Source organism: Cuculus canorus, chromosome 1 (genome assembly GCF_017976375.1).
Source record: "Cuculus canorus isolate bCucCan1 chromosome 1, bCucCan1.pri, whole genome shotgun sequence".
NCBI classification, from domain to species: Eukaryota; Metazoa; Chordata; class Aves; order Cuculiformes; family Cuculidae; genus Cuculus; species Cuculus canorus.
In genome coordinates this window covers 102,953,330-102,966,516 of record NC_071401.1, presented here as the reverse complement: position 1 = coordinate 102,966,516, position 13,187 = coordinate 102,953,330, and the positions used below count along the sequence as shown (strand labels likewise).

At 39.2% G+C, this 13,187-nt stretch overlaps 1 protein-coding gene across 1 annotated transcript in view; it reads left to right on the top strand.

Moving 5' to 3' along the window:
• Positions 1-8,694, top strand: part of CXADR (CXADR Ig-like cell adhesion molecule) — a 36,910-nt gene extending 28,216 nt beyond the window's left edge. The window contains exon 10 of the mRNA XM_054076493.1: positions 8,105-8,694. Within this exon, the coding sequence (XP_053932468.1) occupies positions 8,105-8,146 (42 nt within the window). The 3' untranslated portion in view covers positions 8,147-8,694. The remainder of the gene's footprint in view (positions 1-8,104) is intronic.
• The last annotated feature ends 4,493 nt before the right edge of the window (positions 8,695-13,187 follow it).

Sequence of the window (13,187 nt, the reverse complement as noted above, 5' to 3'; positions counted from 1 at the left end):
TTATTTTTTGCTCCCTCCCCCCATTATTTTTTAAGGATAACAGAACTTTTTAGCTACTTCAAAACATGCATTGTTTGTGATCTCTAATTATGGATACACAGGTGTAGTGATCAATTTAAAAAAAATGTACCAGAGCAATCTCAACAGTTATTCTTAAACATTAGGCTGGAAAGGAGCTTTGGATTAAATTTCATCCCTCTCTATTTTAGGTAGAACTAAAAATTCCTGAAAAATATAAATTATTATCTTCTAAAACAAGCAGGTGTACTGCAATTGAAGCTGTTGATAAAATGCTTGGGTTTATGTTTTCAGTTAATCTGCATCTTTTTTGATTCAAATGAAATTGAGTCGGGCTACTCCCTACCCCCTGCGTTTACAAACCAATTGATTACTGACCTTGTAATTTTACCTAAGATAATAAAATTTCCCCAGTGTCATCTTGGGCACATATTTAGTTTCAGGAAACAGCGTGGCGTGGACTCTGTTTGCATTACTGGCATGTGTTATGTTTATATATCACTGGAGGCCTAAACAGCTTACGTTTGTTCATAATGTATGCATATCTTCATATGTTAATGTGTACCTGTGTCTCGCCAGATGTTTCAGTCATTTCTTTGTGCATATATATGCAAAACCTGTTTGATACATATGCGCACAAGCATATGAAGTTAAATTGAGTACTGGTAGAAAACCTTCAGGATTTCTTTTTATATTTCAAATTCATATTTGTGTTTAAATACAAAAGGAAGCCTAATAAAAGGCGAAGGTTTGTCTCAATTCATAGAAATCTAAGATATGTTTCTACACCCATTTAACATTAACATCAGTACTTAAGTTCAAGACTTCCATCCTTTCCTGTGATTGCAGTTTTGGCGTAGATGGCACTTGCATGCCTCAGCTGCTCCAGGTCTTTTATTTGGAGATGAGATGATTCTGAATCAGAGAAGCTGAGTACTCCCACCTTGTCTGTGGGAATTCTAACAAAGCAGCGAAGGCTTTACTTGAAAGTGTCCTCAAAGATCAGAGGACACTTTAATGGTAATTCCACTAAACCTTTGTGGTCCTTATGAATATATTAGACAAGGCCTTGGATAAAGTTTCTTAAAAGGTCTGTCTTGCTGATGTTTTTTCTCTGAACATCTTTGATCTTACTGTTTCAAATTTTTGTATTATTGTAAGTCAATGTTACTGTCACCTTTGTAAGATGGAGGTTCGAAGCATCCGACTTTCAGCTGTTGAATACTAGCAAGGTTGCTTCGAATATGCAAATTCAATAGCATTTAGTGACAGCAGCTGTAAGCTGGGTCTTCATTTTTAATGGATCAGCACAGTCATTGAAATGCCTTGGGTGGTTTTTTTGTTGGTGGTTATTACTTGGTCTTCTTGGGTTTTTTTAGATGGCATTGACCAAATGAAGTGCAATTCTACCATATTATTTAGGAAACATTACGAAAGTTGTGCAACTCATATAGAGGAACCTTGTACGGCATCAGGATTGCTAGATGACGGGAGGCAAGTAGCTCTATAAAGAAGTTCAGTGTGTTCGTTACACAACCTGATTATGTAACAATTTTAAAACATGGCAATATTAGAAGAGACATTAGCATCTGAAAGCACATCATTTTACCTTCAGGGAAAAAACCTCTAGAGGCAGTATGTCCGCTGGGAAGCTCAGAAAGCAGTGTGATGCAATGACAGTTGTCCCACTTCTTGTGGCTGGATGCTGTGGAGCTGCAAGCAGGAGGAAAGTTGAGTGCTGTACCTGAAAGGTATTGGACTTTTCCCGGATCCCGGAGTGCTCTTCCTAATTGCAAAATAGGGAGAGGAAAGCAGTGACTCTGATCAGTGTGTGGGGAATTTTGTAGGAAGTATCTGAATTCTGAAAACATGAACTGTCCAATTTATTGAAGTCTTTTCCTACTCTGGTTTCGAGCATCATCTGATATAGGAGTTTTCAGACAGTCTGTAAAAGCTTTTTGCATTTAGAGTAGCCAGCATATCTTCATTGTTTAAATTGCAGGGTCTTGTACTCCTCTTACTATGAAGTAATTTCTGTATATGGTGGTTTTGGTTATGTTATTACTTACAAAACTGTATAAAGAAACAGTCAGAAACAGTAGACTAAAGTCTGAAACACCCTGCACAGGGCAAATGGTGACAGGACATCTTCTTGGTGCCCTGGGTCTGAACATCTTCAGGGGTACAGTGGTCCATGAGGTTAGGTAGCAACTCACTCAGAATGTAGTATTGAGGAATTGTAAATCGGATGGTAAAGAGCAATAAAACTATTTTCATCTACTACTATTAGTATAACAGCTTCCAGTTAGGTCAGTTTTGCAAATTGTGTTCTGTGTGAATAGGAAAGAAACTGAGATTTTGTTTCTTGTGGCCGGATAACTGCTACACCAGTGAAGTAACATCTCTTCATAACATGACTTGGCCTGATGCATGATTTGTAAGTGGAACTGTTATCCCATACAGGACTTCAGATCTCCCTGCTTGATGTCACTTGGTAATATTTTACTTGTGAAACAACAATCAGGATTAGTCAGATTTCACAGGAGTTGAAGCATGCAGCAGAGCATCCATTCTTGGTATTTAAGGTCTCTGCAACCAGCAGCAACTCACCAGACATCTGAAAGGGTGGTGTTTCAAAGAAACTAGTTGATGAAGTCAAAACACTTGTCTTATTGAACTGTAGGAGCTCAAGATAAATTTGTCACTTGAGATTTCCATTTACTAGTAGAATAGCTCAGGTAGAAAGGATACTGATACCCTTAGACCAGAAATAGAGACAACTGGTGAAAATACATAAAGCTTGTGATGGCTGAAGATGATGATAACTCTGGGGCGCAGCTGGTGGTTTGTGGAAAATGTCAAAAAGCTTATGTTGTGGCTGCTAGCACTGAACTTCTTATCTGGATAAATAAAATGCCCTTCCATGTCACTTCCAGTCCTGTAACTGTCAAGAGCAGAAAGAGTTCATCTAAGCCGTACAAACTGTAAAATACAAAAGCAAGCTTGCAATTACTTTAATATACCTGTTTTTGCTTGACTCACAAGAAAAATTACTAAGAGGACAGCTTCGAATGAACTGTTAGGTCTTGCCCAGGTTTCATCCTTGTATTCTGTAATTTAATATGAAATTGCTTAAAAACTGTAGTGTCTTTTTCTTTCATTTCAGACTTGAGTGAGTTGTGGTTTGGGTGACCTCTTTAGGTAACCTGTTTAATTTGATGACCTTGTATCCCTATTTAAGCTGAGAGAACTTGCTGTGTTTAAAACGCATTAATTTAAAAAAAATAGCCGTTGTCTCCCATACACATGTTTCCAGCTCTATTGGGGAAAAAAAAACCCAAAACCAAAAACCACCGAAACCATTTTATGGCTAAATGAGTGCTTTGTAATGAAAAAAAAGTAATAAATTCTGTGTTTGGGAATACCAAATGCCCTCTCAGGGCTGACACTTTTGCAATCTGCGTCTCTTTTTCTCTGTGTCTAAATCAGACCATATGTCTCTGATGGCTTGCAATGACTTGCTAAGAAATATCATGTTTACCAGCAGAAAGCAAAATAAGCTGCTTAGGTGCTGGGAAGTTTCTTATTGCTTAGGCAGCAAAATAATTTAGGTAAGAACAGGGTTATTGTAACTGTATCAAGATTTTTTGGTCAGCTTATACAGAAAAACTGTGAGCAGTGCAGAGATTATTAAAGGAAATCTATAGCTGAAGTATGAACGTAATTTTTTATCTGAACCATTGTGGTGAGAAATGCTGTATTAATATATTACCTTTATGGGAAATATTGCTAGATTGGAAGTACATATTAAATCTCATTTATTTATGAAAAAAAGTGTAACTGAAGCCTGACTGACTAGTATGGACCAGAGCTTAGAGTTAGTAATTAAAACGTCCACTTTCCTCAGAGTAAAGTGAAGGTCGCCAACAGTGTTTCTAAATATGCATCTCATTGGGGGGAAAAAATATTCCTCAGATACATGGCAACTGTATTGCTTGGTTATTTTTTTTAGCGGCAAGACAGTAAAAATTGTGCAGCTAACATACACTTCTAGGCTTGCATACTTAAAAGGCATTGAAGTTCTAAACATCAATGACATGTTTTTTAAATCAAGGTTATTTTGCTACTTGAAGTATTTTAGATGTATTTAAAAATGATACATGCATATCAATATGACTTTTTTAATAGTGCGTGAACTGGGTGGGCAGGCAGGAATCTTGGACAGTGCACTAAACTACTTCCTTCCTAGATGAAAGCTGGAAGGAGCGTTAGAGTCTTTGTGCTCAACAGTCCTTCTTATCGCTTGAATTAGCATAATTTTCCTCCCCCTGGCTTTACCTGGGCAAGCTAGGGTTTTAATCAGTGCTCTGAGTGGGTTATCCAGCTGAAAGTGGAAATTGGGTCATTAAATTTCACATGTGAATTTTATTCTGACAACATCCTGTGTCACTGCCAACCGTATTGACTAGTTGTAATAACTTGCTGCTGGCATTATGGTTTTGTACATGAGGGGAAAGTTGCTGAACAGGCACAGAAGCTTAGGACATCTGTAATGCTTGACATGGCTAACAGAAGCTCACTCACCTTCAATAGCAATAACAAAAGAATCCCAAGGCAAGGGAATCTGATTAACGAAGTGGAGGATTAGGGTTGATGTCCTGGCTCTGTCACGAGTTAGCCATGTGATGAATTGTTTCTTACTTTATTTTTTTTTGTTAAACGTTGATATCTTCTTATTCCTTTGGTTCTCTGCCTGTAGGAGATAATTCTATTGACTTTTAGGTACTTTTGAAATTAGACTTTCCCATCACACTGTTGTTTTGTTAAAGGTATCCTTAATGAGTCTTTTAAGTCTTTATCAGCTGCCCATCTAATGCTTATTTTCACTTCTTTCATTATCATGGAAAATTTTCAAAGTTATATATTTACATATTGTTATCTTGATCAGATCATCTTGGTCAGGTTGTTTCTGTCCCCTGCTGCTTTCTGGTTTTAAATCCTGTCCTGAGAATAGTCGCTCTTTCAAACGTGTAGCTCTTTGTGGGTATTTCAAGTTGTAATAAGAATAATGGGGCAGATCTTGTGAGGCAGCTTCTTCAGGATGAAAGATCCCCCGAAGCCTGTTGCCGGTGTATGGGGAAATGTGTTTCCTCTGGAGGCTTTGTCACAGATCCCAGCTCCAATGCCTCCTGGGGATCCTCTCCAGCGGGGGCAGCTTCTCTGTCCTTCCGCTCAAGGGCATGTAGGAGAACATGCACCTGGTGTTCCTCATCAGTCGGCCTCTTGACATTCCCTCATCACCCTTTTCCCTGCTGATCACTTCCTAGTGTGTTCGAAGGTATTTTCAGGGTAAGGTATTTCCAAAATAAGGAGCATGAGCTACAGAATCAAGATGTGTTGAGTACTTCTCTTCATTGCTATTGATAGCGGAGGTATCTAGCCATGTGTACTTACACTACCAGGCTGAGGAACACAGAGACGTAAAGTTACTTGTCATCACTGGCCCTGTCAGCAAAAAATTTCTCTTTCTTGGGCTTTTCATGCAACTTTCCTCTGCCTGTGGCTTCCCACTCACAAGGCTGACCTTCCTCTTTCTGTTGCATTGCGTGCCATCATTTCTGATTGCTGGATTTATTTCACCACAGAAGCAGGATGGATTTTTAAATGGCTTTCCCTTTTCTGAATATAGTATGTTGCTATTGATCTTGCTTCCATTGCAGGTTATCCCTTTTACTGATCTTTCCTATCATAGTTTTTGTTCTAACCAGTTTCACTCTTTTGTCTCTGATTTAGACATTTGGCACTTTAAATAGATATATATTGTATTTTAGACTGGCCCATGTTTTTTTCAGCTTAAACAAAAGTTATGATTTCAAGTAGCTGGACAGAGTGTTTCTCATAAATTGATGTTTTTCCTTGCAAGTTCTGAAAGAGTTACCACATCTCGTTTATAAGTTACAACACCGGTAGGTGGATTTGTTTGTTTTCTTGATTTAGTCCAGCTGCATGAATAACTTACCTCCCTGCTAGGGTTCACTTGCCAGACTGCATTTTTCTTTCTTTTTTTTTCTTTTTTTTTTTTTTTTTTTTTCCTTTGGGAGGGGTTTGTTGAGGTTTACTTAGATGAGAAAGAAAGAAGAAAATAGAGACTGAAAATATAAGGACAGTGCAGGCAAACAAGAACAGATTATGTTGCATTAGTTCTAGTTTGCTCTTCAAGCTATTTTAAGCATCTCGTTTTTAACTTTTGCTTTTCCAAGCAACTAAAGAATCAAAAAGCTCTCACTTCATCCCACCTGGTCTCTATGTGACATATAACAGGCTTTTTTCTTCATAAGCAGGCTATGTTAACTTTTTCTTGACTCATTCATGAAAGGGAGATAATAGGACATGCTTGATGGAGAGCCTCTGTTCTGTGAGTTCCTACTCACACACCCGCCTCATCCCTGAGAATAGCCAGATTTTTAAACGTTTTGGCATGTAAGGTGTCTGTTTCTTTGAGCTTTCCCAATAGAGTGGGATAGGATGGACTGTGTGGATAACAACTTAACCTTTATTTAGAAGCCGTGAGTTTACTAATAAGTAACTAGTTATCTGTTTGAGAGCTATTAATGCAAGAGGGACTGTTGTGTTAGCTGTGGTGCAAAGACAGGAATACAAACAGAAAGGACACTTCTCAATGTTCAGTTGTAATTAATATGCCAATTAATATGCCTTTTGCAGAGTATCGTTTAATTTGATCACATACAATTTCAGACTGATCCTGGGGTTTGTGCTCTTGTGATACTAGAGCTGAGGACAGATGTAATACATTAGGCTGACAAATAAGTTCTAGGAGAAAGTCTCCCAAAATCTGCAAAAATACACTCTTACACTGTTACGCTCCTTAAAAGAATAAATATATAATCAAGAGCCAGAATGAAACTGTAAAACGAATTCTTATGCTAGATAATAGCTTTAAATAGAAGGCAAATGTGGTGATTTAATGCCAAGCAGTACTTGGTACTGATATGAGTTATGCTTCCAAGAGAGGTTTTGTGAAGGCACTCAATTATTTTTACTGTCAAGTGCAACTGGAAGCTTTTATTCTATGTGCAATTCTAATTGCAGCATGACAGTTTACAAGGAAGAAAGTGAGATATTACAGTGGTAGCCTGCGTCAGGTTTTTTAATTACTGGTCTGAGGGAGAAACTATTGTGGTGTTGACGCATGTTTTAAAAATCTGTTAGGACTGGTATGATAATGCAAAAGCCTTTAATAAGCTGAAGTGGTGGAATAAGAAATTGAGGTGTTTGCAGTAAATGTCATATATCCATATACGTTTGTGGATTATTAATTAAGAAGTTTTCTGTTAAAATATTGGGTTTGGAAAGTTAACATTGGTGACTGTCAGCAGAGTTTGAGTACAAGCAGCATATACTGCAGTCTTGCAGCGAGAAGGGGTAGCAAAAATGCTTAGTTATTTTTCTGAAAATATGAGTCTAGGAATATTAAGTCAAAGAATACAGAGCTGATAAAGAACTGGAACAAGGAATTATTTAATAATTCCAAGGAATTATTAAACTACCTTTGTGCAAAAAGTATCCCCATAGAAAGTCAACAAAAACAGTCAAAGTACTAGAATTGACTTCTAAGGAAGCAGTGAAACAAGTGTATATGCAGATTGGTATGAGTGACTGGGTTCTTTGGCAAAAGTGAGTGTTTATAGCAAAGAAAAATGTGGTTCTTTGATAACTGAAGTTACTGGTATGAAACTGTGAGGGAGACATCTAAGCAGCCTTTGATAGATACTGTAAAAATTGATTTTGGGAGGTATGCTCTGGGAAATCCACAAGGATTTTCAGATAACTTAAGTGAAGATACTGAAAATTTGCTATTAAGTTAAGCTTACGGTCATTTAAAGTCCACCGATGGGTGGAATCAATTTACTACACTGCTGTGCTGGTTTTCAGCAAGGCACTGGTATGAACTCTAACCTGAATAACTATAACTTGGATGATGATCAGAATTGTACATTTAATTATTGTAAATTACAGTATCCAGCCTCTTGTTCATATAGATTAATGATATTCTTTCTTTTTATAGTATGACATCGCACACAAGATTGGTGACATAACAGTGGTATAGACATGAAGAAACAGGCATCATTTTTTGCATGACTTTCAAGTATGGTGAAACTGAAGTACATTATGAAATGAAGTGCTATTTTTTTTTCCTTGATCTCACTTTAGATTCAAGATTAAATAAACTATATTTGGTTTTGTAAGTACCAAATTTTTTCTTTTATGTATTTTAAATGCAAAGTTGACAAAGTAACTACCAACATTTTTTTTCTTACTTGTGTATTTTGAAAAGCGTGCACAATCATTCCTGTCTGCATTCTGCCCCCTCTCCTCCAAGATTAAAAAAAATTGTGATGTTAACAAAATCAACTCAGGTAGTAGCAAATATAGCCTTAAGCAGTGGGGCGCTGAAAGAGATTGAAATAGAGTAGTTTTATTTTTTTCCTAGCTTTCTGGTCTGCTGGTTTGATAGGAAATGTATCATCTGTTCAATGCTGCAGTGATACCAGTGAAGTCTTACAAACTGTGTGTGAAATGTGCTGTATTTTAAGATTGTATATATTTCATAACACTTAATAAAATGAACATGACTATTACAGTTAGCACATGCTTCAGCATAATCTGTTAATGCAGATGTTGTGATAACCCATGTCTGTAAACTGCCTCATTCCCTCTGCTCCCTAATTTACTCTACAGGAGACTGGAGGGAAGACGAGTGTGCTTTTTAAACCAGGCTAGTTACAGGGGGATTTTTGCCTCCTGCAGCATGGACACTCTGGGTATTGGTATTGGTTTCATAATGAAAATATTCATCAACCTAACCACATCAGGATGAGATGACTATAGGCAGATCCCATGGGTGGCAGCTTAGTATTTCACTTTCTTCTTTCATAAAAGTTGTGGCTGAGAGAAAAGCAGTGGAAGTTTGTATGACCCCATTGGTACTCAGGCATTTTCGGTAACATGTTCTCTGTTGTGGTCTTCATAAATCAGAGCACACTGACAGACACTCCAGTATTTTGGAACTGACAGTAAGCATATGCAAACTTTAACCTGTCTTTAATCATCTACATCTTTCTGTGCTCTTGAGAAATTCTGGATGTATGTACACAGGCTGTTTTTTGCTGTTGTGATATGTAGACAAAAATTAAAGCTTAATCCAGTGGTATGGGTTATGCTGTGGTCTGAAGGCAACCATAGAATCTATTGGCAAAACTGGTGGCTATAATGCTGAAAATTTATTTCACTTATTCATTTACTTTTTGTTTCTGTTCTTGAGCGCAACTAATTCTAGAATAAACTCAAACTCAGATGCTTTTTACCGAAAAATCAATATAATTGGTTTTGTCACTGCATATGAAAAAACAAGTAAAACCATCTAAGAAAATGATAATATCTTCATGAGAATAATGAGATAGAGAAGGGTTTATAAATATCACTGGTTTAAGTAGTGATTTTTTTTTAAATCATTCTAAATCTAATATAAGTTCAATATTATAGTTACAAAAAGAAATACTTTGCCTTTAAGAAACACTTGTTTTTATGCCAAAATGTTACATTCCTCATTCTCTCCTTTGACTCCATACTGCCTAAACTTGTCTGTGAGTGAATCTGGCAAGTAATTAATCAGGGTAAAATTCCATTGAGATCAGTGTGACAGTTGCCTAGTCAAGAAGCAGCAACTATCTGTTTAGTATATGTTCCATCAGGTAGTGATTTATATAGATATAATGTCTTTTTTGCTAGTGTGCTCCATCTGAGATAAGTACATTTTTTTTCTCTCCTGGCATTCTAGAAAGGGAGGAGAAAAGTGGGAACTACTGTGCAAGCTTATAATGTTGTTTAAAAACTTAGTTTTCTAAAAGAACTCTTTTTTTGCAGAAAAATCTGCAAAACTTAATGCACCAAAGTATGGAATAAGTGAAGTAATAAGGGGGGGTTCTGCCCATGGTGGGTGGGGGGTTGTAGCTGGATAATCTTTAAGGTTCCTTCCAATTCAAACCATTTTATGATTCTATGATAGGTAAACTATTCTTCCTACTCAGCTCCCTACCTAACTTAACTTTTAATATGTGTATATTTTAAGTAAAGAAAAAGTGCACAACAAATGCTGTCATTTAAGTTAGATGTGTCCGTTTTGCAAAGAAATTTGCTTTTAGTTTTTCTCCAGGAAACTAGTAACCGCAGAACTACTTTGTCATCTGTCTAAGGAGTTGCTTGCCTCCACGTTCCTACCAGTGTCCAGATACCAATACTGGGCCTTTTGAAAGGTACTACTTGTTTTGTATTTAGTTTGGAAGCCTACCCCAGTGAGGTGACCAAGAATGTGATGTTAACTTTATGTTCCTGTGGCATAAACACTGTACGAGTTTGAAAGGTTGTCTGATGCCATGCAGGAAGTCTAAAGATGGAGTCTGACTCACAATCTGCCACCTTTCTAAGGCTTGGAAGGGAAAACAACAAAACGTGGAGGTCATGCCTGTATAGATTATCATGACCAGGTAGCTGTTTGGACTCATTGTAGATGTCAGGAGGCATTTTTACTTGGTTATAGATGAATGATGAATTTTTCTAATGCACAGAGTGGCTTGGTCATGCCTGGTCAATGGGTGCAAAATACCCTGGCTCTTGTGCCAACAATGCTTAATGAGAAGTAGTAAATTTTACATGCCTTAACTTCTTGCCAGGGCTTGTTTTTCACAGGAAAGTTCAAGCCTGTGCTTATTTGGTAACTGTGCTGTTGTCCGCATGCAAAAATATCTCATCTGATGTTTCATATGCAAGATAGCTGTCCTAGACCTGGAGAGTCAGACAAAGCCTAAATGTTGCAGATGCTCGGTAGCCTGCATCTTTGCTGCAAAACAAATAAACGTACTTGTGGTGCTTTCTCACCATCTCTGCAATGTTATGTTGTTCTGTCAAATGGGAATTGTTAGATCTACTGATACTTTAGTTCATTTAGTTCAGACCACTTCAGTTTTGTTTCTCCAAAACCATTATCAGTAAAACCTTTGACACAGTTTCTCACAGCATTCTGCTTCAGAAACTGTCAGCCTCTGGCCTGGACAGGCGCACACTCTCCTGGGCTGAAAACTGGTTGGATGGCCGGGCCCAGAGAGTGGTGGTAAATGGAGTTAACTCCAGCTGGAGGTCAATTACAAGTGGGGTTCCCCAGGGCTCGGTACTGCGTCCAGCCCAGTTCAATGTCTTTATCAATGACCTGGATGGGCATTGAGTGCACCCTTAGCAAGTTTGCAGATGACACTAAGCTGGGTGGAAGCGTGGATCTGCTGGAGGGTAGGGAGGCTCTGCAAAGGGATCTGAACAGGCTGGACCGCTGGGCTGAGACCAATGGCATGAGGTTTAACAAGGCCAAGTGCTGGGTCCTGCACTTGGGGCACAACAACCCTATGCAGCGCTACAGACTCGGAGAAGTCTGGCTAGAGAGCTGCCTGGAGAAGAAGAACTTGGGGATGTTGGTTGACAGCCGACTGAACATGAGCCAGCAGTGTGCCAATGGCATCTTGGCTTGTATCAGAAACAGTGTGACCAGCAGGTCCAGGGAGGTTATTCTCCCTCTGTACTCGGCACTGGTGAGACTGCACCTTGAGTAATGTGTTCAGTTCTGGGCTCCTCACCACAAGAAGGATGTTGAGGCTCTGGATCATGTCCAGAGAAGAGCAACAAAGCTGGTGAGGGGGCTGGAGAACAAGTCTTATGAGGAGCGGCTGAGAGAGCTGGCGTTGTTTAGCCTGGAGAGGAGGAGGCTGAGGAGAGACCTTATCGCTCTCTACAACTACCTGAAAGAGGTTGTGGAGAGGAGGGAGCTGGCCTCTTCTCCCAAGTAACAGGGGACAGGACAAGGGGGAATGGCCTCAAGCTCCGCCAGGGGAGGTTCAGGCTGGACATAAGGAAAAAAAATTTCACAGAAAGGGTCATTGGGTGCTGGCAGAGGCTGCCCAGGGAGGTGGTGGAGTCACCTTCCCTGGAGGTGTTTAAGGGACAGGTGGATGAGTTGCTGAGGGACATGGTTTAGGGAGTGTTAGGAATGGTTGGACTCGATGACCCAGTGGGTCCCTTCCAACCTAGTGATTCTATGATTCTGTGATTATAATTACAGACGTCTGAAGAGCCAGCACTGTGCTCATCCATTCTCATGCTTACTGGCATCTTCTCCATGGCTACCAAACCTTGCAGTCATGTAGACCTTTAGGATTGATGTTGGGTTTGGAAAATGAATGTTGCAAGCTGTTAGTGAGTTGGTTATGTGGCCTCAGACTGTCAGTCATGTCGTGCATGCTGTTTAAGGTTTAGGGCAACTAAGGTAATTCACCAGATGAACCTACCCATGGTCTAGGGTCTGATTCAGATACAAACTTTGCCCGGCAGAAAATATAGCTGCGACAGGGTCAGAAATGCGAAATACTGTGTCAGGGCAAGGCAATTTCACATTGCTACAGCTGTATCCATGCCTGAATTTATATCATTGTAAGCATTTGCATAAAATTAAGAAACCTCAAGCTGCAGCTCTAGTATATACGTTTTGAATCGCAGAGTTCAGTGTGCTACTGGAAGAATTGGCCCAGGCTATCTGGCTTTTAGCCTTTCCTTCCTGGTCTTGGGCTACCTCCTGTCCTGTTAGCATAAACATTGATGCAGCTGCCATGAGCCACATCACATATGTGACATAAGTTTAAAATTACTTACATATGGTGTAGTGTGGTTTTAACTCAGGTGTGTTCATCATTTCAGTTCACCAGGTGACTGCACCAACGTTTCTGCTGATAAAGGAGAAGGAGGCACTGTGAAAGTGGAAACCAGGATCAAAGTACAAGAGGGAGACGGTCAGCCGCTTTCTGCAGCAGTGGTGAAAGTGCTCAAGGCACTTGAGTGCCCTGCTCTGGCAAACTGCAAATGTGCTTTCCAACTTCAGCTCTTTTGTGATCCTGTAAAAAGATGCATGTATCTAGATTCTCTCTGTATCAGGAAACTGTGATCTTCAGGTGCTATGTAAAGTTGAATGTGCTGGAAGGCTACAGGGACCTCAGCTTTTGACACTGATGGTTCCAGGAACCTCTAGCCTCCTAGCCTGCTTAGAAACCCCT